Source organism: Portunus trituberculatus, chromosome 44, assembly GCF_017591435.1.
Source record: "Portunus trituberculatus isolate SZX2019 chromosome 44, ASM1759143v1, whole genome shotgun sequence".
NCBI lineage: Eukaryota > Metazoa > Arthropoda > Malacostraca > Decapoda > Portunidae > Portunus > Portunus trituberculatus.
Window position 1 is genome coordinate 24,926,453 of NC_059298.1, and position 26,239 is coordinate 24,952,691.

At 36.9% G+C, this 26,239-nt stretch overlaps 2 protein-coding genes across 12 annotated transcripts in view; both read right to left on the reverse strand.

The window, feature by feature from the left end:
• The window catches only part of LOC123518818 (caspase-8-like), a 37,153-nt gene extending 27,641 nt beyond the window's left edge, over positions 1 to 9,512 (reverse strand). For 2 of the 11 annotated variants that reach the window (XM_045279845.1, XM_045279843.1), the window contains exons 1-9: positions 9,211 to 9,512; positions 7,316 to 7,410; positions 6,326 to 6,446; positions 5,722 to 5,857; positions 5,424 to 5,561; positions 5,229 to 5,332; positions 3,907 to 4,070; positions 2,258 to 2,412; positions 1,186 to 1,390 (exon numbers count right to left, since the gene is read on the reverse strand). In XM_045279845.1, the coding sequence (XP_045135780.1) occupies positions 1,186 to 1,390; positions 2,258 to 2,412; positions 3,907 to 4,070; positions 5,229 to 5,332; positions 5,424 to 5,561; positions 5,722 to 5,857; positions 6,326 to 6,408 (985 nt within the window). In that variant the 5' untranslated portion in view covers positions 6,409 to 6,446; positions 7,316 to 7,410; positions 9,211 to 9,512. Of the gene's footprint in view, positions 1 to 1,185; positions 1,391 to 2,257; positions 2,413 to 3,906; positions 4,071 to 5,228; positions 5,333 to 5,423; positions 5,562 to 5,721; positions 5,858 to 6,325; positions 6,447 to 7,315; positions 7,411 to 9,175 lie in introns of all 11 variants that reach the window. The other 9 variants (XM_045279844.1, XM_045279842.1, XM_045279839.1 and 6 more) reach the window with 7 other exon arrangements.
• A 4,959-nt stretch (positions 9,513 to 14,471) lies between these two features.
• On the reverse strand, positions 14,472 to 25,544 carry LOC123518806 (minor histocompatibility antigen H13-like). The gene is made up of 8 exons (XM_045279819.1): positions 25,306 to 25,544; positions 21,687 to 21,785; positions 21,345 to 21,427; positions 21,024 to 21,198; positions 17,718 to 17,901; positions 17,453 to 17,573; positions 16,440 to 16,628; positions 14,472 to 15,771 (listed from the first exon to the last, which is right to left on the reverse strand). The coding sequence occupies exons 1-8, from the start codon at positions 25,513 to 25,515 to the stop codon at positions 15,693 to 15,695; spliced, it is 1,140 nt and encodes a 379-aa protein (XP_045135754.1). The 5' UTR covers positions 25,516 to 25,544; the 3' UTR covers positions 14,472 to 15,692.
• Between the last annotated feature and the right edge of the window lie 695 nt (positions 25,545 to 26,239).

The window sequence follows — 26,239 nt, forward strand, 5'->3', positions numbered from 1 at the left end:
ACAATAAAAAAAAAAATTTAATTGAGGTGCAGGATTGAGATGAAAAAGCTCTAAATAATGTGGAGCTGTACAGGTTAAGTCACAGGGATGGAGGCAGATCTCAGAGTGCAACTATTCTATTCAGAGTCAACTTGATTAAGTAAGACTCAATAAGCTGTAAACTGAATATGTGATCACATGTAATTCCTCACTGACTGGTGTTAATAAACTTTTAAGTAACTCATTAGTAGCTGGTCAAAAATATTGTACACAGTTGAAGTAGTGATAAATGAGTAAGTAAACATTTTTCAACATAAGAAACTTTATGAAAGTCCATTTCAAAACATGAGACTAAATTAAAGTCATTTGCTAATCATCTTAAAAATCAACAAAATCATAGTCATTATCATATTGCTGGTGACTGCCATTCATGTGCTGCCTCTTTCTATTATCAAAATAAATATTGCACTGAACGTCAGTGAAGTTTGATTAGACGATAAGTACTGATGGGTTAACACACCAGAACAACCACAGGACCTTGAATTCAGTATATGTACATACAATCAACCATTGCCTTGTTTCAAGTTTCATGTTCACATCATCACACACTGTATCCTTATCATTAAGGATATTCAAAACAAACCTTCACAAACCATGCCATCCAACAGTACATCAAACAAATTCCATAACTTTACTCACTGATAGACTGAACAAGAATGTACTCCCTCGATGCTGTTGTTCCCTTGAAAGAAACCTTGTGTGGCAAACAGTATCAATTTTGACCACCTTCAATCAGGTCAATCATACGTTACTGGAGTATCTAACAACTTTAGAAACCAACCTTAAACAGCTAGCGTTGGGTTTGGTTTATCCAACATTAAAGATAGTCTTACGTAATATAAGCTTTCACTGATTACCTAATCATCTCTTAATGAGGTGCACCATTACCCCCACAAAGTACACCCAGATGAGTAATTCCGGAATTTCATATCATATATTTCAAAGTTGTAGAAAATACTCATGTAAGATATAAAATATGCATAAGAGTACTCATTACAGACTTTTAACTGCCTCTCATATTATATTTCCTTCCTGCCTCCTTTCTTTTAGCTAAATAATTTAACTCTTACCTCCCAATTCTCACAACATTAAAAGCTCATACCACAAAAAAATTATTTCATACATTGCATATAGATGTCCACTAACCATTCTCATCACCATGAGTCATGACACACACTGCCAGACAAGCCACCACTGCCAGGCGGGGATCCATGCGCAAGCGCCGGAAAAACTGTTGCAGCTGTTGATAGTCTGGATTGTCAAAATGCATGACATGAAATCCAAAGAGTTTGAAGGTTCCTGTGAGCCGCTCTTTGTCAATCTGTGAGCCATGACGCTCCACAAGAGGAAACTGTTCACAAAAATTAAGACAGTACAATTTAGATTCAGCAAAAATATCTCTACTTCTGAAATTACTATTACAGAAATTTAGTTCCTATTTTACACTCCAAAGCTGGAGGGTAAAGTATTGTACCATACAAGCATGGTAAAGCCTCATATATAAAGACTTCACTATTTGGGAATTCACATTTATCAAACTATACCTTCAACTAGACTAAATTAGCCGCGGTCACATGGACGAGTAGCCTATTGCCTATTGAGGAGTTTCAAAAGAAAAAACTATTTCTAAATCAATTTTGCATGCTATGTGGGATGACCATGACTGCTTGTCAACAAAAGAGGTAGTCTAAAGAAAACTTATTAAACTTACTGGTGCATGAGAGGATCAAGTTCATCATGTCTGATCACAGTGGAGTAAAAAGTGTTAATAGTAAGATTTTTTTTTTTTTTTTTTTTTTTTTTTTTACGTTAAGGCCTATAGCGCCTGTAGGCACACGTGAAGAGTGTATGGGAGGCGCTGTTCAGCTTCCACCCATTAGTGGCGCAGGCAATTTTATTTATAGTGGTACTCATATTAGGGCCTATATCACCACCCAAGCTCATCTTGGGTGTAACCACCTAGAACCTGGGTATCATGGTGACATGATACCCAGGTAATTTTAAACCACTTGACAAATGGCAAAGTGTTTAAGGCTGTACGTGGTGGGATTCGAATCTACGCGTGGACGTCTGCCCGATCCCACGCTCACCACCTTATCCACTATACCACCGCCTCTTCGATATAAACTCTACAGAGAACTACACAGGAAAATTAAGCCAGCTATTTCTAATTTATAGACAGCAATGATGATAACAGTGCTTGTAGATGATAACTCACATTATCTTCCACTCCCCTGGGTTTCATGAAGGTCTTGATGTTAATGATAACACAGAGGCCATGTGGGTAACCAGTGGGCAGTGGGTATACATCACGTTCATAAGGTGACAAATCCTCAGAGAATGATCTTGAAGTACGGGGGGGACTGGGAGGACCTATCAGAGGGAGAATGAGAGTAGATTTGTCTTGCAAATCCATTTCCTCACATTTATTGATATTCATGTTATGCACCAACTATGATGCACTGAAAATCAAATATTCAGATTCAGATTACTGTTTTCTCTGATAAGTTCTTTAATAATCTTAATTTTGTTCAAGAGAAGAACAGCAACACATCTTGAAAAAATTCTTTTAAAACCTACTCTGCAAGCTGTCTTCATTTATGTTAGAATCACAATCTCAAAGAAGAGCATTCTTCTGCTATGCATAATTTTGGGAATCCTTGGCAAGGCAATAGTGTCAGCCTCCCATGTCAATAATTTACAAGATCACTGCCTTGCACATTTGACATCAAACTAAAAATTGTGGAGTGTATACATCACAAAAATTAAAGGTAAGAACAGCAAACTTTGAGTGAGACATCTTAAAAGAGCCTGAGCATTGTTAACTGGCAAGCAAATGGAAGGACTGAAAGTAACTTTCATTGTTTGAATGTCTGATTAATGTGAAATATTCCATAAAAAAAGTTAGGAGTGTTTGTTTGAGTCGCTGCAAGACTAGCTGTACTAAGAGGATGATAGCTGCATATACTTCCTGTCAGTACAAGATAATCCATGTGTACACCTGAAAAATAAAGAGAGAAAGAGGGAGTAGATATCAATGCATTCACAGTTTATATATGTGTGGATTACCTTGGTATTCACCATATTCTTCCTCAGTCTCCCAACCACAACTTCATTGTCAACCAGGCTCTTCTCTTCACCACTTTCATTCCTCTTCTCTGTCTACCTGTGGATCACTTTATGATGGAAAAAGGTGTTTATAAGGAGCAACCTTTTTCCATTCATAGATCAACTGGTACTCCCCATTCTCACTAACTCCATCAATTTCTTACTACATTTGATAACTCACTACTCCCAACCCTTCCTTTTATACTTCCAAATAGCAGTACCCTTCTCCCTCTCCTTTTCCCTTAGATATTCATTTGCATAATTCCTAAGTTTCTTTCCCTTACCCTTTCTCAGTTCTCTTTTAGGACACATAATAAATGTACAACCTTCTTTTCCTCTCCTTCCTTCTCTCATACATGCCAAATCAGACAAAGAAAACCAACGAAACCTGGTGGACACTAGAGGAAGATAAGTCAGGAACTTCAAAGACTTCAGTCATGAGCAGCATAATAGCTGTTACATCACTGTGTCAGTCTAAAGAAGAGGAAACAAAGAGAGCCTACAGCTGGCAAAATGTGGTCAATGTGGAGGGATGCTTATGAGTGATTGAGTGAAATGAGAAATTTAAATGCAGATCAGAACTTTTTGAAGACAACTGAAAAAAAAAAAAAAACTGGAGTAAAGAGATACAGGAAGATCTTGAGATCTGAAGCTGTAAAAAAAAAGGTTGCTAGAAATTGCCATAAGCTGAGTAAGGCATGTATAGAGCCTTTCAAAATTATGATAAAAAAGGAAGGGATCTTGGTGATACAAACTCACGCATAATAAAGGGCTGTAGGCAGGAAGCCAGGGAGTTTCGCTGCTCTGCTAAGAGAGCTTGATACAGCTGATTGAGGAGCACATGGTAATTAATTCCAGTGAGGTTCCTCACAAAGGTCTCTTCAAGGGGTCGACCAGGACCTGAACAGCACCAGTCTTCTAGTCTGGTGGAAAAAATAATTAAATGGAATATGTATAATTCTTTCCACAAAAACATCAGGTATATTATACATATACCATCTCTTACAGCCAGAACAATGCATACAATTTGTGTATAAAGTGCTGGGATACTTTTATTGATTGAAAATCTTAGGTGTTAAGTCTAATTTGTCTGTGGCTTTACCAAGTCAATTTCTTTGTTGCACAGTTTATTGCTTTTTTACTAACATATTTTTTATGGTAAAGTACTTAAGAGCTCAGCTCATGTAATCAGGTGTAAAATTGTTATTAATAGCAAGTTAAGCCCTTTCTTTCACAATCCCTGTTCTGCATACTAACTAATCTTTTCTTTGACACTTTTGTAGACATTATAACAAACATGAAATTTGCTTTAACACAAATTAATTGAATTAATTCCTCCTCTACCATAATCATCATTAATGTTCTGAGAGATAGATTTCATGTTACCTGCTAACAAATTGCTAATATTTAAGGTCAAAAACATCAAATTTTTCTCCTGATATCTTTGTTTCCCAAACCTTACTCAAAATTTCATCCCAAGTCTTCTTTGATATATCTACTGATATTTTCCCATATATTTCAAGATTTTTAACACAATTTAAGAATCTCTCTCTCTCTCTCTCTCTCTCTCTCTCTCTCTCTCTCTCTCTCTTGTTGAAAAATTCCTCTAGATGAAATATATAAAGAGAATTAAGGAAACAAAATCATAATTATTTTACATAGAAAAATAACAGATTACTATATTACAATACCATCCTTCAAGTCAATACCATGATACCTTGTTTTTCTTTTTTTATAATGACAGGCTGGAGCATACAAGTGGAATGGAAAAAAAAATATACTATATATATATATATATATATATATATATATATATATATATATATATATATATATATATATATATATATATATATATATATATATATATATATATATATATATATATAAACTGTAGTGGATCACTTACAAAATGTAACAGGGAAGGAACCATCAAGAAAGTAACATGTAATGGTATCTTGACACTTTGCCAGGCATGTTGACAACAGATCAAATCTATTATATTACAATTTCAAGTATAAACAAGATGACAATGACAAGGAAGCAGAGAAGCAGAGGCAGTATTACAATCATAGACATACCGAGTGGCTAAAAGATGATCAGTTTGTTCCTGGGCCATACCAGCACAAACACAGTACATAGCCTTTCTATCAGGCTCTACTCCTCCAATTTCTCTCTTGAAGAACTGAAATATGATCGCATATTTTAATTTGCTGTTGTCCAATAAAACAACCATATCAATGGTAACTAAAATACTAGGGAAAATCTTTAGTCACCTGATGAAGAGTAAAGTTGACTGGCAATCCAAGCTGATCTTCCAGTAAATCATAGCGGCCAATGATATACAGTGCCTCCACCAACACACCTCCACCTCCTCCCTCCTCTGCCAACTCCACCAACTGCTCAAAAGTCTCCTGAATTTAATAAATAATAAGATGAGGTGAAAACTATACAATTAGTTTTAAATTAACAATTTTAAATAAAATTAATTTCAAAACAAAATAATATTTTGACATAGCTGACATAGTAGAAAATTATTTATATATACATTGACTGTTCAGAGGACATGGTCACCTTTGCCTGGCCACGACAGAGATACTGGGAAAGCCTGTAGCCATGACGAGCGAGCAAATTTCCTTGCAGTGCCAGGAACACCACACTCATAGCCTCACAGTCATCCAGCTCCAGCAAAATTGATGTACCTTCACACCTATTGAACATAAATCAGCAAAGTACTTACAGAACATGCAGTAGTGGGTGCATGCATGCCACACTCAAAGCGAGATGGATGAACATGAGAGCATATAGAAAATAAAACTGAGGCAATGCTGAGACACTTAGTTACAAAGAAATGAAGATGGATTTAGTGCATGCAAAAGGACATACAAAAATTTGATTAAATAAAGGCAGGTGCAGAAACAGAATAACATGATCACACACTGTTACTACAAATGAACACAACCACATAAATACATGCACATGAAAAATGCAAGAGAACTCAAAAGAAAGCATAGCATTTCTACATGACAAAAAACTAACAAAATAAAATAAATTTCTTTGATACGATGCATTATCTTCAAATCATTTAGTTACCAAAACTGTTGCAGGGATCATGGTGGTCAACAATCTTACTGGCAAAGTTTATTGAATAGGTAAAGATCTAATCAATGATCCTCACCTGAGCTTAATCTGTGCTTTCATTACATCCCTGGGTGTGCCATCAGGTACCTCAATGGCTGCTGCATCAAGCATCACTGCCATGATGAACCAGAAGCAGAAACTCCAACACACTATATATACTGCAAGTTCAATAAAAATGCATTTATGTATTTCAAGACTATTCTCAAAGAGTTTCAGCTGTCCATAAACAAACAAGTAAAACAAAAGTACAATGTCAGGATACAAAATGGTCAAATGGCTTCCAAAATACATTTAACACATTAAAATGGGTTTGAGAAAAAGTAAGTAGCTAAATCAGGATCACAAAGATGTGAGGTCACAACTGCTTCTCAAAGCTATGGTGTAAAGCTATGCTCTGGAAAGCTCTGCAAGATCACTGATATAAAAACACAATGATGTTAACCAAACATCACTTATACCAATCCCTCTAATGGCTAGACCAACACATCAGTTTGTCAGGCAGCAATGAAGACTCACATGTAATATAAGAATGCCTCTTACTTGGTACTCTAATCTGGTAGACCACTCCTTGTGATTTATAGTAACCATAGATGGAAGAATGGTCTTGCAAAATGTTGGGTAGCCAACTCTGCAGGTATGCCAGTCCCATAATGTTAGGTTGATTTTGATGACACTGCAGTTTTCTAAGGGACTGAGTTGTGTGCCTTATGCAGCAAGTGGCAGTGCAATATCTCATGGGTGCCATTATTCAATAAAATCAAATAACAAAGGACTAAGTGCAGAATACAAAGCCACCCTAAAGGCACCCAGAGTCCAAAACAAACTACACTATCAGATAATGAATTCCACACAAAAACACACCTCAAACTGAAAAAGTGTTTACATCATTCAAGAGAAGAGTATGAGTTAGGCAATATGACCTGTGTCCCTGAGTGTTAACTGCTGGAACCAAAACAGATAAGTCCTCAGGATGAATACAAGAGCATATTGCCCAACATTTAATCGTGTCTGCTTGGAGTAAACAAACCTGAACAGAATACAAGTCCAGAGCGGCCAGTCGTTCACTATAGGGCAACTCAGACATCCCCTCAATCTGCTTTGTCCATTTCCTTTGAACTGACTCTAGAAAACAGAGGTTCAATATGTAACCTGAATTCTAATGGGGAGAGCCAAATTCAAATAAAGATCGAATGTGAGATTTATACAAGATCAACATACTCTAAAAATTAAGGGGATTGACAAAGAGTAGCTTTAAGGATATTTACAGACACTGCAGCTGCCTTACTAACTATAAATCTGATGTACTTATGAAAATGAAGAGAACCATCAGCTATAACACTTAGGTCATTGTGGGCATCAGCAAATTTTAGGTCAGAGAGGTGCATAGTATAGGACTGTAGGGGACCCATGTAATTCCACACTATTGATCCATGCTGAAACTTCAGAACTACATACTTTTCAGGATTCATCGCAAGACCTGCAAAAGCTTGATATAACAATATAGTGACTATGTTTCTCTGACAGCTAGATGCATCCATTGCCATGCTCAAACAGGAATCATGTCAAATATTGAAGTAAAGCTTTAAGTCATCTATGCAAAAAGTTTACATTCACTAATAACAGAAGGAGGCAAGTGATTAACATACACCAGAAATAACAGGGGAGACAGAATGGAACCCTGGAGTACACCACTGAGAACTGGCTTACACTTACTAGATGAACCTACCACTGAAACACTCATTGTTCTATTGCTTAGGAAGTCAGTATTCCAATTTAATAAAGGTCCACTAACAACAAGTAACTTAAACAGTATCAAAAGCTTTAACGAGATTGAATATGATATATTCACTGTTAGTCCAATGTCAAGCCAGCAAGTCACATTATAAGTGAGTAAAACTTGGTAGTCAACTGTCCTGCAAGATCCTAAACCAAATTGGTGAGGAGAGAAGAGTTTATTAACTTCAAAATAGTTGAGATGTTGAGTAATTAATCCTAGAGTCTAGATGTTAAGCTTATAGATCTGTAATCTAGAGCAGTGAAACAAGAACCTTTCTTGAATATTGGGATTATATTAGAATGTTTCAAAGTGGTTAGTAAAATTCCCTGAGAGAGACTTCTGAAAAATAGGGTACAGGGGTAAGGCAAGAGAAGAACAGGAATGGAGGAGCAGAGGAAATATTTCATCAGGTTCCATGGTAGTGTTAACACTGATACTTAGAAGTCACTATAACATCAATGAAGAATTAAACTTGGTATGCTGCAGAACACAACTGATATTTGTGAAAGGAGGAACATTTATTGGCAACAGCTTCAGCCATTTTTACTGTAGTACATGTCCTGCACAGAGAACCATCAGAAAGACGTACTGGGCAGATAGCTGGAGCTCCTTTTTTTAGAATATTGGAATGATGATCCAATAGCTTGAATAATGAGAGGGAACCATTGGGGATTAAAATCCCCAAGCAGAACATCGTCACCATACATATCAATCAAACTATAATTATGATTTGATTTCAAGTGGAGGTTAGTTTAAGTCAACTAATAATGTCTCGTCACTATAAGTACCTTTCTCTACTTGCTTCCTTTACATTCTATTACTAATTCTTGGAATAATGAATGTTATCTTTTAACTAGATTTTACACCACTAAATCTCGTATTCATGTCACCAAACAATGTAACAGGTTAGGAAGGAAGTCAACACCAGGTATTCAATGTGATTTGGCCATGTATTTCACTAACACGTTTCCAGTGTGCGTCCCACCCAAAGACTGACAAGTTGACAACTATACAAACTCTTAATTTTAAAAGGGAAACTGCCCAAAAACTCTGTAGGTAATTTCTTCCCAGTGAGATAATCCAAATGACAATAGCACCCATGATACGAACCGGCAATAACAAACTTTACTCAGTAGTGAGCTCACCGAGGGAGTGAAGGTGAGCTGCGGATGACGAGTAACACTAGCTAGTTAGGTGACACTTCCCCGGGACTGTGTGAGACGTCTGTTTCTGTCACTCTAGGAAATAGTTTGGTAAAACACCTGTTGCTCAAGGTTGTCCACGTCGTTCTCATTGAAATTCCTCTTTGATAGCACTAATGTTGTGTGTGCATAACTTCACTGACCATCATAAACAAGATGATAGCTTGGTGAGAAAATGTGCGTCGAACAAAAAAACATCAATAAATGACGAACGATGTTTATACCAGTACACCGTCATAATTTAGGGGATTTCCCCGCACGCGTTTTCTTTTAGACTGGTGAAAGGGACACTACAAAAGAATGGACATTAATACGTGCTAATATTGTGTGGATCCAGCGACAGGAACCCACACTCAGGGAATTGAGCGATCGTGGTTGGATGTTAAAATGATTATTCTCAAGAAAATGCCAGGTTTTGGTAGTCAGTTGTTCCCGTCACATCTTGATTATTTTTACTGAAATATGATGAGGAAAACTTCCAATGATCTATTCGTGTCATTTCTATAGAAGATATACGAAGAATTTATCGCTAAAATAAATATATGTATTGTATTTGATAGCGTGTTCATTTTTACCTCTGTCTTTAATATAAACATAAATACTATATAAATATATACATGATAATATAAGGTTCAAATAAATAGAATACACATACAATATTATATCATAATTCGATGCTGCGGTAGACCTTACGCTATAGTCGAAACGGGAGGCAGACCCCACACTATATTGAGGTAGACCTCACGCTATGGTAGCACCCTTTAACTGATCGATGTCATAAATCCATTAGAAAGTATTCTTAAATACACGAACCAGTCACCCTGTCAGTGAGATACTGTTGACAAAGGTAGACACTCGATCGAGTGACTCACAGGAGGACTTGCAATCGCACGGACAGGGTACGTACGACTCTTCTGTGGTGACTGCCTGGGAGCTTAAAACTTGTGTGTACGAAGACTGTCTTGGTGTATATTTCAACCAATATAATGCAAGTTTACGTGTGTGTTTATGTTAACGTCCCTGGGAAAACAGTGAGAGAGTGAATGATTAATTGACACTTAATTATGACTCCACGCTACAGATCATCACAAACATTACAGTGACCATTACAATTGCTCCTGAAGGCTGAAGCCTTCTTGCGCGGGATACCGATCACAAGCTTTAAATTTATGTCTAACAGGTACTCGACAATAGCAGATGATATATGCTTTCCAATCCCAGTAATGCAAGTCATTGACATGGTCGGTAATTCAGAGGATCTAGCCTGCCTTTTTCGAAGCTGGGGGAAGACATTAATTTTGCCTTTCTCAAATAACCAGATATCGAGGCGAGGGATAACTGGAATATATTGAGCAACGTTTTACCGATATATTAATTTTTTGTTCAACAATCATACCTAGACATTATACTGGTTAGAGTACACATTGGAACATTTATTAAATCAATTCCTTTTCTTAGGTGAGTTTACACGGGGCTACACCAACTACCCGGAGCAACCAGCAGGTTTCACCCGAAAGTATTCGTTCACATGAGCGAGAGCAGGGTGCTGACTTGCTTGCCGCTGCATGCACCAAAACTTAAACAATGAAGATGGATTCCATAGATACCTCTTCTCCTGCAGTAACTCTAAAAAGTGATATTTCATACGAATGTATTCAAACAATGTGAATGTTGTTTTAGGAATTGGAGATCCTGCAGGCCGTACGTGGTGCTCCCTGATGTCATAATTTCACTGCATGTGACGCGGCAACAGCGCTGCAGCATGCTGGATTCCTCAATGACGATATAAATAAACCAATTCTGCGTATTTATTTATTTATTTATTTTTCTATACATATACCATATGTAAAGATTATCTATTTATTGTATATAATAGTACAGTCAATGTTAATTTATTTATAAAAAGGCTTTCTAACAACATTCCTCCTATTTTTGGTTTAATTGATGACTTTTCTTATTTGACCATAGAAAAATGCGTGTCCTGCCAAATAAGTTGAAATATCTGCCCGGTTCAAATTTCTCCCGGATGACACCACACCAGTGGCAGTTATCTTAGCTAAAACTCGCGTATAGAAGGATCTATTGGGATGATATCCCAATATCAGAGCAAGTAGTATATACTCTCTATCATTCATACCTTTCTCTGGTAAACTCTGCACTTCCTACCTGTGTTTTTATTTCCAACTTCCTATGGCTTGACTTTCTTTAAGAGCGGGGCCTCAAGACATTTATCCCTTTCTTTTGGCTAACTATAATCGAACCTTTATGGGGACTGGCAACGATCGTTTTTTTTTTTTTTTCTTTTTGCCGTTGACCAGTTGTCACCTCTTTCATAAAAAAAAAGTCATTTTAAGTGTATATAACGTATTATCAATAGTCATATAATCTATTATTTATCGAATAGCATTTAAAATCTCAGAGTACCCCTGCCTCGATGCTGCTCGCACACTCGCACACGCACAGCAGTTCTACACGATAAGGACATGGTATATCATCATGCATTCACTTTATATATATATATATATATATATATATATATATATATATATATATATATATATATATATATATATATATGTATTACAAATACCACGTTTCTCTCGGCTGATTAAGGAAAGGTAATATTTCAGCAAAAAATGTTCACTCTTGACTAATTGGACTGTCTGCAGGGCCTTCCAAAATAAGTCGGCCCTTTACCTCCGATGTGACGATGTTCATGTCCACTCTGAAAATCTTAATAAACTACCGTCTTTCTTGAATATTTAATAACACATGGTGATATTGGTAACATATCAATAAAATATTTTCTCCTACTATTTTGGCTGAGCGGAAAATATGCCCAAAATAATCTTTTAATAATGCGAAATATGATAGATGGCGCGTGCAGTTGATCGGAGCAAAGCGGACTAAAGAATTCGTGTCACGAATTCTTTAGTCCGCTTTGCTCCGAATTTCGTGAATCACAACACAGGTCATACTCATAATGACAATTGGTGACTGATATGGTGATCGTGCTTACGCTGGTCAGCATATCAGCCTCACAGATCCTTCCATACAAGAGTTTCAGCAAAGATAGTTGAGGGGTGTAGAGCGCATCTGTTGTGCACATGTGAATGACAACGGAGAAATTTTGACACGGGGGTTATTTGGCACAACAGCGGTTCCACGAGGAAACGATAGAGGGTAGCTGGTGAATACCACATATATTGGGATGGAGTTTTCAAAGTTAAAGGCGACACAGTAGCGACCTGTCATAAAAATGCTAACCGCCGCTCTACTAAACTGGCTGGGGACCCTTAGGCTGGTTCTACTTTTAGTGAATCCTGGCTGAACTGGTTCCCATCCAACTCCATCAAGAAGGAAGCCGACAGACCGACAGAGGATTTCCTGGCTGGTCTAGCCAGAAAATTAAACAAATCCCAGATGTAAGCAGCTGTGTGTTAACTCCCATTGAGAGTGTAAGTAAAACTTTTGCTAGCGAGGGTCTCCACTGATTGGTAGTACTGGTTAACTCCTGTGTTAGAGAGATGGGCAAAATAGGGATGAGAGAATGAAGAAAGTCTTGTGCAGCAAAGCTACAGAAGGAAGAGAGACATGCAGCTATCAAGATCAGAATAGCAGTTGACATGAAAATAACAGTTTAAGATAGCAAGAAATGTAAGAGTGGGGTAGTAAGAAAAAGGCTAAAGACAGAGGAGAGGAGTTGATAAGATGAAAAACTTTTAATACCACCTTATCTAATAAAATTGTGTGGGTGCAACTCCCCATACATACAAAGAATACCTCATACATGGGAAGATAAGGCACCTGTATATATTTAGCAGTTGATGGGGTTTGAGAAAAACAGGCAGAAACGATTCAGAATGCCTAACTTCATAAAAACTGTTTCAGCAAGAGAAGAGATTATAAGTAAAAGACAGACCAAGGATGTTCAGAGTAGAAGAGGGAAACAGTTGAGTATCATTAAAGAGGCAATAGTTGTCTGGAAGGTTGTATCAAATTGATAAATATAGGAATTGAGTTTTGAGGCATTCAACAATACTTAGTTTGCTCTAACCTAATCAGAAATTTTACAGAAATCAGAAGTCAGGGGGTTTCAGGCTTTCTTACATGATTTTTTTACTTTCTGAGGGGTTGGTCATCTCTAAAAAAGAGATGGAAAAGTATAGGATAGTATCACCAAGTGTAAGAGTAGATAAGAAGCTTGGTTTAGAAGATATTGATAATAGAAAGAGTGGGTGACAGGACAGAACCCTGAGCAACACCATTGTAATAGATTTTCGAAAACAGTGACCATTTACCACAGCAGCAATTGAATGGTCAGAAAGGAAACATGAAGTTACAGAAAAGGGTAGTTTGGAGATCAAATGTTTGTGCCATACTCTATCAAGAGCTTTTTAAATGCCTAACAAGTGAAAGTTTCACCAAAATCTCCAAAAGGGAATGACCAAGAGTCAGAGCTAGATCACCTGTAAAGTGGCTTTGACAGAAGCTATAATGGCAACGAGATAGAAGATTGTGAAGTCATAGATATTTAAGAATCTTCCTATTGAGATTAAAAACTTTGGACAAACAAATTAAAGCAATGGGACAGTAGTTTGAGAGATTAGAGCAGTTATCCTTTTTAGGAACTGGCTGAATATAGGTAAACTTCAAGTAAGAAAGCAAGATTTTGACCAGGTAAGATGCAAGCACAGACGCAGATTCTGAGAGCAATAGGAGGGACCCTACCAAATCCATAGGCCTCAGTTTTGAAGATTCATTTACCTGATTCATATTATAGCTATGCTGATGATGATGACATGCTTGATGGTTCTAGTATGTCTGACATTATCAGGAGCTAAATCCCTAAAGGGTTGCTCTAACCTTCCATCCTATGTGATGTTCATTTCCTCTCAAATGCAGTACTATTTACAATACCTTGTTCACCTGTCATATGATTTTTGAAGTTTCTGAATCTTTGAGTCTGACACATCTATGTTCAAACTTGAGGGCTATGATACCAGGAGTTCATAAAAATGTCTTTAACATACACCAAGCTAACAAATTAATCAAGGTTTCTACTTGTTTCTACCACTCACACATGAGTCTTGTACTTTCCTTCTGTTTTACATGAATAATTCAGGAACTTTTCCTGCAGCTGTATGCATATGCACTGCCTCAAGCCTTAAATTTCAAACAAGGAATGTCAATTTAAATATGTATTCTATGAACCTTTTAATTTCTTACAACTCAAAAAAATTCATATACAGAAGCATGAAAATAGCAAACTTCCAATGCTCCTCAGACATCTTTCACACTATATTTGAGAAATGGACCTAGTTATTATTACAGCAACTTTTCTTTAAAATTGATGGTGTTCAAGAAATATTACAATGTTCCTCTTGTGCTTCAATAATAAGTGCAGAATGCAAAACTGCAGAACTTATCTCTTTTTCTCCCTCATTCTCAAATCACTAGAAGGTCTTCATAATTTTTACATTTCTTGATTTTAAGGCTCATACAGGCCAGCCTGTCTGAGCTATTCTCTATTCCACACATCAGGCCAGCCAGCCTGAGTCACATTTCACTCCATCCTACAGGCTAGCCATTCTCAGCCATATTCCACATCCCAAATAAAAGATTCAGTTCAGCAAGCTTCAGCCACACTGCTTTCATATAGCATGCCAATCAACCTGCAGTGTTTTATGCAGGTCTGTCAACCAATTACACTCCATGGTACAGGCTGGCCAAGCACTCTCCACCTCACACCACAGGCCAGCCAACTTGAGTCACATATCACTCTGCTCATTAACACACCATTTCAATAATGACCATCAGGATCACCTATAAATTTACACTTCTGTTTTCCAGTGTAACACAATTGCACCACAAAATTATCCATAATAATAAAAAAAAAAAAGTACTACAAAAATAGCAGTCTAATCCACATTTTCATGACACCACAAAAATGGAATAATGAATATGTAATGAAGCAATCTTCTAATACTGGGAAAAAAAAAAAAAGCAGACAAAACATCATAAATATTATCTTCACCTGGATAAAAAGTTGAAATATAAAAATATAATTAATTCAGTCTTTTTCTGAGGTGATGTTTTTTCCTTGTATGAAAACATGGGATGACTTCCTATCAAGTTGCTGCAAGGAAAAAACTCAGATCCTACTGCACATCCCTACCAGAGCAAATATGTTGAGAATTCGATAAAACTGACAAAATAAATAAACCAATTTTTCTGTAACATCCAAAGAATACTTGACAAACTTTCAATTAGAAAAGATAGCATTACAATTTAATTACCAATGATATAAGCTGATAACATGGGGAGAAAGAGGAAAAAACTTAAATGCTGAATTGTGCTCCAGCCATCACAACCTGCCCAGGAGGAAGGGCAGCAATGGTGTTCAGGAAACTGGCCTGTTCACCTCACTTGTCCTTTTTTCCTGTTTTCTTGTCTTCTGCTTCTTTCTCCTCTCCTTCCTCATCACTGGGATGGTCCTCATACCTGATACACACACAGGTAAATGAAAACAAAATTAATGCCATATTTCAGCATACTCTTGCCCTAAGCTTTAAACGTACCACTTATGCTGTCATGAAAATCAATAAAGAAATGTCAGGCTATTTATCTTTCTCTTACAACAATTAGATACTAGTTAAGGCTAAAAAAAATTATAAAAGCCCACTCAATTACTATCAAGCAATCCAAGCAAAGCACAACACCCTCAAAACTCCATTACTACTCTTAGCCTTGTCTATCCCTCATGAGAAAAGACCAATCTTCATCTCCATGATAAAAAACTTGGTGACCACTTTAGTTCTGGAGGTTTGTAATTCCTCCTCTCTTAGAACTTGAGATGCTGACATAAAATTCTTGGTTCTTTCCTTGGGCAATGAGTTGCCATCTTAAATTCAAGGAATCTACATCTACAAATTTTGCAAATCTATAGATGTTAATTTGTTCTTTCATTATAAACTCAGTTTAAGGTCTGTGCGAATACAGGCTATTTTCAACATTATGTACTGGATAGCCGGTCCTAACAAGACAAAAATCACCACCACTGCCAGTCTTTTCAGGGGTTAATCTGAAATGCTTTTCCATTCAAGAGCTATCACCTATCTGTGTATACAAAAAAATATAAATATCTCTCAGAGAATGCAATTTGAACTCACTGTAAGAGAGCCTTGAAGTCTCCCTTGACTAAGGACAGAAGGACGGGAGCAGAGAGGCAGGCAGGTACCAGGTACAGAAGTGCAGGCTGGGCATGTTTAAACACATGCATCACGAAGATGGTCAACAATAACCCAGCAAAGTAGGCAGCAAAAGTTACATTGAAATAGGTGTTGGACCCACGTTTCAGGCTGTGGATGTAACACAAGTAAAGATTAGGACAAGAGGGCTTAGATTAAGAAATGAGTAGACAAGACTGAACTAAGTCGAACAGTACAGTGTATGATGTAGACTTTTTTTTTAAATACAAAGATTATAAATACTATAACCAAGAACATGGAAATTCTGAAAGATTTTATCTATAGTTACTTGTTTTGAGTTTAAGAGACACTCATCTACATTATCTAAATGACCGTAGTGGCTGACCGTTCAGCGACATGAAGTGGTTTTGATCATGATGAGACTGAGGCACCTGTGTTCTCCTTATGGGAAAGTTGGCATTTGTGTAAAATCATCACTACTCCTGTGATTATGAATGCTCCTATGATCTCATATGTTCCTTCAGTTGTATTCCTATCAGGCCTACAAGCTCATCTAAAAAGCTTGGTGTATATTGCACTTACTCTTATAATGAAATAACAATACATATTAATGCATAATACTGTACCCAAAAAAACATCCCTGAACCTTTTATTATGGTGATATTCTAAATAGTGAATTGGTGAATATGACCCTGCCAACAAATCAATATGTAACAATCAACAAATAGTATTCATTCCAGAATCAACAAGCAATGTCTGTCTCCCTTCAATCAACAAGTTACAAGAGAGAGAGAGAGAGAGAGAGAGAGAGAGAGAGAGAGAGAGAGAGAGAGAGAGAGAGAGAGAGAGAGAGAGAGAGAGAGAGAGAGAGAGAGAGAGAGAGAGAGAGAGAGAGAGAGAGTTTTGCCTGTCATGTGTAACTAAAATACATAGTTTCCAAGAGATCAATAGTTTTCTCTATATGATACACTTGCCTGTGATCAAAACGTAGGAGAAGGGCAATGAAGATGCCAGGAATAACTATATCTCCCAGGCCTAACATGGCAAAGTTGTCAGCCTCCAGGCCTTTTTCCAGCAGATCTTGAGGAAACACCACTGTCACAGAGAAAACAACATCAACAAATCTACTTTGATATTTAAGTTAGATTTTTATTGAGCAGCTGAACTTATTCTACTTGGAAAATTTTATCATTTCCCAGAGACAAAAGAACAAACAAATCAAGTACTAGCATTACTTACATTTGATGGGAGCCTCAAAAGACTTGGCAACAGTAACCATGACATTAGTGCCAAACACCCAGAAGATGTCATAAATGAAGAGACCAACGAGTAGCAGTGCTCCAGTCTGGATGTTGTTTAGGTGTAGCAACTCCACACCATTAACAGCAAAGGCTAGCCCCAGCAGGTTGTTGGCAATCCAGTGCTGAAATATCCTAGCATTAGCTTATTGCAGATAGATCCTCTCTATAATATACACCAGTCCACTATCATCCTCTTGAGCCATTTCTCCTGCAATTCTATATGTTATTCCAGGATAGTTTCTCTAGTGGTTCAAGGCTGATATGAAAATATACTCATTTTCATGGTTATGTATTCATTATTTTCTCCTCATAACAAACTAAGCTCTAAGAGCCTGTCAGGTATGATGGTATGACATAAAATCTACTGTTGTACAATTTCCTCAAATATTATATGGCATTAATTACCCCCAAGCAAGTTTGTAAAGAAAAACATGTGTGCAACATGATTTAGGTTGGAGTGAATCACTATAATGTGATTAGAATATTGAATGCTGTATGAAGACTGATAAAATACATGAGATTTATGGTACTGCAATTCATGGAGTACTGATACAAAGATAGAGGCACATGGACATCAAAACAGACTATGCAAAGAAGAAACCTAAAAGGTTCTTAAGAATGTATAATGAAAGAAGAGTAAAAATGAATGGAATAGAAAAAGGCACTACATGATAATATATAAATATCAATATATATACATATATATATATATATATATATATATATATATATATATATATATATATATATATATATATATATATATATATATATATATAGTGTCGACTGGGGTAATTTGGACCAGGTTTTGACAAACTTTGATACTGTTCCCACATTTATTAAGATAAACTTACAAAAATTTTATGAAAACATACATAAGTTATTGCCTTTAAATCACTAAAAAAAAAAAAAAAAAAACATTCATAGCAGATTCTTCAGCTTTGAAGTGATGTGTTGTTCACAGTTATAAAAAAAAATTGGGGTAATGTGAACCCCCCCGGGGTAAACTGAACCACCCATGGGGTAATTTGAACCACCCTTTATAAATGTAAAAAAAAAAAAAAAATATATATATATATATATATATATATATATATATATATATATATATATATATATATATATATATATATATATATATATATATATATATAAATAATATATATATATATATATATATATATATATATATATATATATATATATATATATATATATATATATATATATATATATATATATATATATATATATATATATATATATATATATATATATATATATATATATATATATATATATATATATATATATATATATATATATATATATATATATATATATATATATATATATATATATATATATATAAATGGATATAATTCCTCAAAAAAAGTTTTATTTCATAAACATTGAGCCTTTCACATTCAAAATAACAAAATCAATGGCAAGAAACAGTGTAGAACAAAAAACTGTTACTCATAGACTACATAGCCTACTCATTTACTTGGCTACTTTAGCCAATGTTTTGGTGTAACACTTGAAGTTATTGTATTCAGTAAGAAGATTATTTATTCTGAATGTGAAAGGTACTTTTATAAGGTCCCTATGAAGTGATACATAAGCATATAATAAGCAGATTATATGCATATATATTACTAATGGGCACTCTAGCAGACGAAAGAGGATCAGCTGAGTAAAAACAGGGTATAGGCTCAGGGTGTCAAAAGACTGGTCACGTTAATTTTCCTTCCCACTCTGCAGGCTAGCGAGCAACAGGGAGCTGATTTTTTGTATAAAAATACTGCTCATTGGTTTCCACATTCATTTTTCTATAGATTATTGAGCTCGCTATCGCTCGCTAGCCTGTAGAGAGAGTGTGAGCGGACAATTCCTAGCTTTTGAAGTCCTTTATAGGCTTATAGTCTTCATTAAAAATTTCCTAAATTACCCTAATTATCCTAATAATCATTATTGGGTATATAATGAGTCTAAGCAATCCCCTTTATAAGCCAAAGATGGCACAGGGCAAAATATTAATGCATATTCTCAAAATATAAACAATTGCACTAAAACTACCGGTTCGATTTCGCCGCATTTTCCTTACCGGGTAAATTGAACCAAAAAGTGAGCGTTAATTGTGAGAAAACGAAGCTAAATAAAGTATTGCTGATGAAATCATGTTAAAGTAGAGGTAAAACACTCTATAATCATCAATTTGGAAGAGGATAGCGTCTGACCGCCAGAACAAAGTTCACCGAAACCGCTGATTTGGTAAACAAACTTTGCCGCACTTTTTTTTTGGCTACTATTCAGTGCTTTCAGTCATATAATTGTAATTTCTTTCCTGTATCAATTTTTTTTATCAGACCTGCACAAGAAATGTGAAAATAGTTACTTTCTATCGTGAAATGCTCAAAACTTCAAAAAGAAATTTATATATGAATTTATTGTAAATAAGAATGAGGCGGTCCGAATTGTACCGGTTCGTTGGACTGTCCGATTTTCCACGGTCGACACTATATATATATATATATATATATATATATATATATATATATATATATATATATATATATATATATATATATATATCAGTGTTGATAGTTGTATGTTATCATATAGTGCCTTTTTCTATTCCCTTCATTTTTACTCTCTCATTACATTATAATACAGTATATATATATATATATATATATATATATATATATATATATATATATATATATATATATATATATATATATATATATATATACACACACACACACACACACACAAGAAAAATGGTTCACAAAATGAAGACCAAAGCAACAGAGAAAGTGCCTGTAGTGCAAAGAGTAGGTGGTGGTGAACATATCAAGTGCTTCAGGAAGGTCCACTAATTGTATGAGGATAAAGGAATGAACAGCAGAATGATGGAAGTGGGAAAGTAAAGTGCCCTGAGGTGGTTTATTCACCTGCTGAATGGATGAGGAAGGCATCCTGGAAAATGTGAATATTGTTAGAATACTTCAAAACAGAAAAGGTGATAATAAAAGGAAGGAAATGTGAATAGTAGAGGAATTTGGGCAAGAGCAGGTGCAATCTCCTTAAAAGAGTTACTATATGTCCAGGTAGAAATAAACACATAGGTGACAAGCATATGCATGTTCATTTGTAGTGGTCATTCCCAAAAAGGAGTTCCAATGAACAGGACTCGTAATGAAAGAATGGAGAGAAAAAGAGGGTGAATGTAACCTACCTTCTTCAAGAGGTACCACACTCCTAATATGGAGCACACCACGAGGCACACCAGGTCATATGAGGTGAAGCCATAATTGATGATGTAGTCCTTCTTCTCCTTATCCCCACGCATGAGATGAAGGTGGTAGGTCTCAAAGGGCACTGAGGCTGGAACCAGACCCGAGATGATTGGCCTGTGGGTAATTACAACTGCTATGAGGATCAATTTTGTACAGCATTAGAACTTGATACAGATCTTTTATTCCCTTTTTCTTTTTCTTTTAGCACAACTATATATCATTTTGACAGAAAGAGTTAATAGAATAGCAATAATACAAACCCAAAGACATGGGAGAGTGCCAACACCCCCAAGATGAAGAAGTATGAGGACAACAGCAAGTTAATGTAGTCCTTGGAAAACACCTGCAATGCACACACAACACATCTTCTTAACCCACAGCTCATCAACTCAAATAATTATTGTAGGTAGTCTGGCTATGAATCATGAGTACCTAAACAAATCTGAACATAGTAGAGCTGTTATACATCAGGATTTATCATATATTTATCACAAGTTGAAATTATAGTTTGTAATATGTAACATGCTGAGAGAGAGAGAGAGAGAGAGAGAGAGAGAGAGAGAGAGAGAGAGAGAGAGAGAGAGAGAAGGGGGCATATATACCGTGAAGATGATATATAGGCTAAAGAGAGCCCCTGATGCTATGATGGGAAACATGGCAGCATCCCTTGAGGTCATGGTGTCCACCTTCTCTCCAGCAGCCTGCAACACATCAACAATGCTTAGTAACTCATTACACACACACACACACACACACACACACACACACACACACACACACACACACACACACACACACACACACACACACACACAGATTGTTCAAAAGTTGTTCTATGGTCCCTATCAAGGCATGGGAATCTGTACACCTGTCTGGGAGTTTGTCCAGATGAAGCCTGGATAACACATACTTGGTTGCAGCATACATTGCTTTATGACAAGAAGAGTGAGGATGTACATGAAACATTGGTTGTGTACTAATTAATGACACATCCCTGAGCACCTTGGAATACACTATGCTGTTAACAGGTGTGGCTTTCCTTCAACATACTGGCACCCATGCAAATGATCCCTAAAATCTCAATTCAACATAGTGCAGTCATCTGAGCCTGTGTAGGAAGACTACAAAACTTTATATGTATATCTTGAGACTGAGTTCTGTAGACATTGTATTAAGTTTTCTCTTGTACTGGTTGTGGCAGGTAAGAATGCATTGAGATCCTTTTTTTAAAGATCCACAATGAAATCCTTATACTCTTCACTCTCATACAATTATGAAACGGAACCTTTAGACCGGGTATCTAACCTGTATTTGTCCTCACTAATGCAGATAGACCAACCCTTGCCTGTCTAAACCCCCTCCATGTGTGTTGCTGAATCTGGAGACCCCAATTAAGAGGAGAGAGAGAGAGATGAGAATGTGTGAGGGAACAAAGGAGGAGAGAGGGACACTCCATGCCCAGATTGCCAGTCGAGTTTCCATTGTCCCTAGTCCCCACGTAGGCCATGTGTCAGATTAGTTAGGTTAGTGGTAGGAAGGGTAGGTGACTGGAGTGTTCATAGCAGTATATTTCCATGTAAGAGGGCATAACCAACAATAGAGAAGAGAAAGTATATTTTTGTTACTTTTATATAATTAAAATCTAATTTATTTTTACCCTTTTGTTTTTCACTTGTCCTAAGGAGGGCAGAGAGAGCAAGAGTTCTATACACATAGTACAGTGGTGGCAACAAACAGTACACTCTGTTAGGAGAGAACCTTTCACGAGTTTATCCAACATTCAGATAAATTTTGGGTACAGCTTTCTATCTAAACTGTATCAAATACGAACACAAACTCATACATCATGTTGAAGGGTCAGTGACCTTGCAGTAAACATAGAGATATTGTGTGGCATGTGTATAATATGGTCATAATAGCATAATAGCACTCAAGTGTGACAAAATTCAAGATTTTCCAAGTCCAGTGAGCTCTGCACTAATCAAGAGTAAACAATGAAATGATTTTCTTTTCTTTATGACTTAGAATTGTGGGTAGCAACACATTAGGATTTATATCATGGTAGTATCTATACAACTGATCTCTCCAATCACACATTGCCACTCGTGAGACCACCAGTGATAGCTTTCCACCATAGTTCAGTTACACTTTTCATTTGTTTTAAGGAGACATGTCAAACATTCTGATAGAGGCCCACTGTCATCTGTTAGTATGGGTTTCCAGTGGAAGGAGGTGAAGCACAGTGGCAGTGTTTGGCAGGAAAAAGTCACTATGTGGAATATTTAGCAATAGCAATATTAAAGATGTAATATACATTCCAGGCGTTTATTAACGAAGCACCAAAACTGCACGTCCATCACCCTGAGAATCTCTTCATCAGTGAGGCATAACAATATAATTTTTGACGGTTTATTAGGTTACATTTACTCTTGGTTAGGTTCATGTTTTAGCATGGGGTAACTTACCGCACACCCACACAGTTGTTGACATATCTAACTGCCAACGTGATATCAACTCTATATATAGAATATCAAACTCCTGGGGGCTTTCTTTAAATATAGATAAGTGTGTCACACTGAGATTCAACAGAGGCACTTTTCCTGAGCAAGACATAGGCCCATATAACACCTACTCACTCAATAGTACAGATATACAAAAGGTTAATGCCCACAAGGATCTTGGTGTACTGGTTGACACTTCTTTACGCTTCCACATGCACATAAAAACTACAGTTAACAAGGCTGCAGGTCTGGCAGCAAATTTACTAAAAGCAACTATTTGTAGATCACAGAATTTTATGCTAAATCTGTTTATTACACATGTAAGACCACTACTAGAATACTGTTCATGCCTATGGAACACATGTTATCTTGGAGACCTAAAGATGCTAGAAAGTGTTCAGAGGTCGTGGACTCGACACATAGACGGAATGACTGGACTGTCCTACAAAGAGCGTTTGTTAGCTCTTGACCTCTACTCTGTACGTGGACGCCTTACTCGTGCTGACATAATAAAGTACTGGAAGATCTTCCACTCTGAGTGTTCTATCTCTCCCAAAGATTATTCATCACAACACCACATGCACATACTCGTGGATACCATTTTAAATTAGCTCACCAGTACAGTTCAGTGAATCTTAGATATCGATTTTTCTCATTCCGGTGTGTCCGTTTATGGAATTCTTTGCCTGACCATGTTGTTGCTCTGAACTCGCTGCCATCCTTCAAATCAGCCCTTCACAGTCATTTAGGTGACATTCTGTACGACTTTGTGGAGTAATATGCATACACACATGTGCTACTGTTTGCTGCACAATAATATATCCTGCATTTCTGAACAGTTTCAATGGGTACACATTCCAGTCCACTTACAGTTTGTTACAATCATCCAGTAATCTACATCTAAAGTTGATTGGCGTACCCTTTTTCCTACTCTTCATTGTATTTTTCTGGTCTGGGAGCTAAGGGTGGCTAACCAGGTGAGTAAACCAGGTGAGAGACACAGGCCTCATCGCAACGATAGATTAGGTTAAGTTGCGTTAAAAAACTGGAATATTAAGATAAATTCCCGTAGATTTTCGACACATTTCACTGAATTCCTGTCACCATCAAAAACTCCCGATTCCTAACAGCCACCCCATCATGCGTGTTTGGGGTTGGTGGGACGGGAGTGTGGAATAATTATACATAAAAACACAACATTATGAAGTGTTCTCATGTAGTGGTTACAAGGAACGTCATTACACTCTCTTGCACAAAGCTCCTCAAACCACAGAGAACTAATTTTTTTAGTCTCTTCAGTCTTTGAAGGAAATGCGAATAGTGCTAATGATGTCCCAGGGTAGCAACTACCCTGCAGGAATACTGCTCTAGAACACCTAAACAAATTATCAAAATAACGCCACGTACCACTTCCGCTGTTCCGCGACTCACACGAGGGCCAAGCCGCGGCTTTGAGCCATGGCACTTAAGCGCCTACTGCTGCGGTCACGGTCTGAATTATAACTACCCTATGACATGCCTAACGTTCCCCTGGGCGGCAGCACCTCAGGACCCGCATTACACACCTCCGGGCGGAGAGTGGTGCCCTGACCAGCGCAGTGCCGGGGCGTGATGGCACTGGGAAATGCAGGGGAGTGTGCAGCATGAATAAAGCACCCCGTGGTATAGCGAGGGCATGGCCTAGGCCAGGGGAGAGGTGGGACGAGTCAGCAGCTGTTACCTTCTGCTGCTGCTGGTGTTTGACGGAGCGGAAGGCGCCACACACGATGGGCACCAGCGCCATCATCACCAGGCTGCCGTAAGCCAGGGCCATCCCTTCGGGTGTGGACGGCACCTTCCCCGTCCCGTTAACGGCTGCCTGGGAATCATTGAAAGATCCTTGGGTCACATTCTCGAGCCCGGGGGCCGTCGCATCCTCCACGTCCGCCATCACTGTCACTCTCTCTTAGGTGATACACTTCCTGAAATGTTTGTTTATATACTATCTCAATATCTTCTATCCTTAATTTTACAATCATAAGAAATAGCATACTAATTCAATCCGGAGCTTTTTGTTTTATGAAAGTATCAATTTAAATAATTTTCATAACTTAATTATGCCTCTTAATAAAAAGAATATAAATTATAATTTCATCAAAAGAGATGAAAATAAAACAAATAGCTTTATTGAGTTACATTCTAATTTTAATACTGATAGAAACTCTTTGAATAGTCAATTTTTAAAAAAGGAAAAATATTAATCAAAAGATGTTACGCCGCCAGCAGACGACGTGTCAACGCGGTAAGATTCAGCACCTAAAGAATTTTCTGATATATGACAGATTATGTATTTACCTAATACAGGTTTCCTTCTCTGTCTATGAAAAGGATATATAGTTAATAAACATCGAATATTTTAATGAATAATAACAGGTTAGGGTGCAAACCTGTTATTTTATTAATATTCCCATGAGAATTTCACCACTTTCCTCCCTTTCCCCGAACAGCAACCCCCCTTCCCCAACACACACACACACACACACACACTCTCTCTCTCTCTCTCTCTCTCTCTCAAAGTTATAAGCAGCAACAGTATTAATAGTAGTAGTAGTAGCAGCAGCAGCAGTAGTAGTAGAAGTAGTAGTAATAGTAGTCATAGTAATCGTAATAGTAGT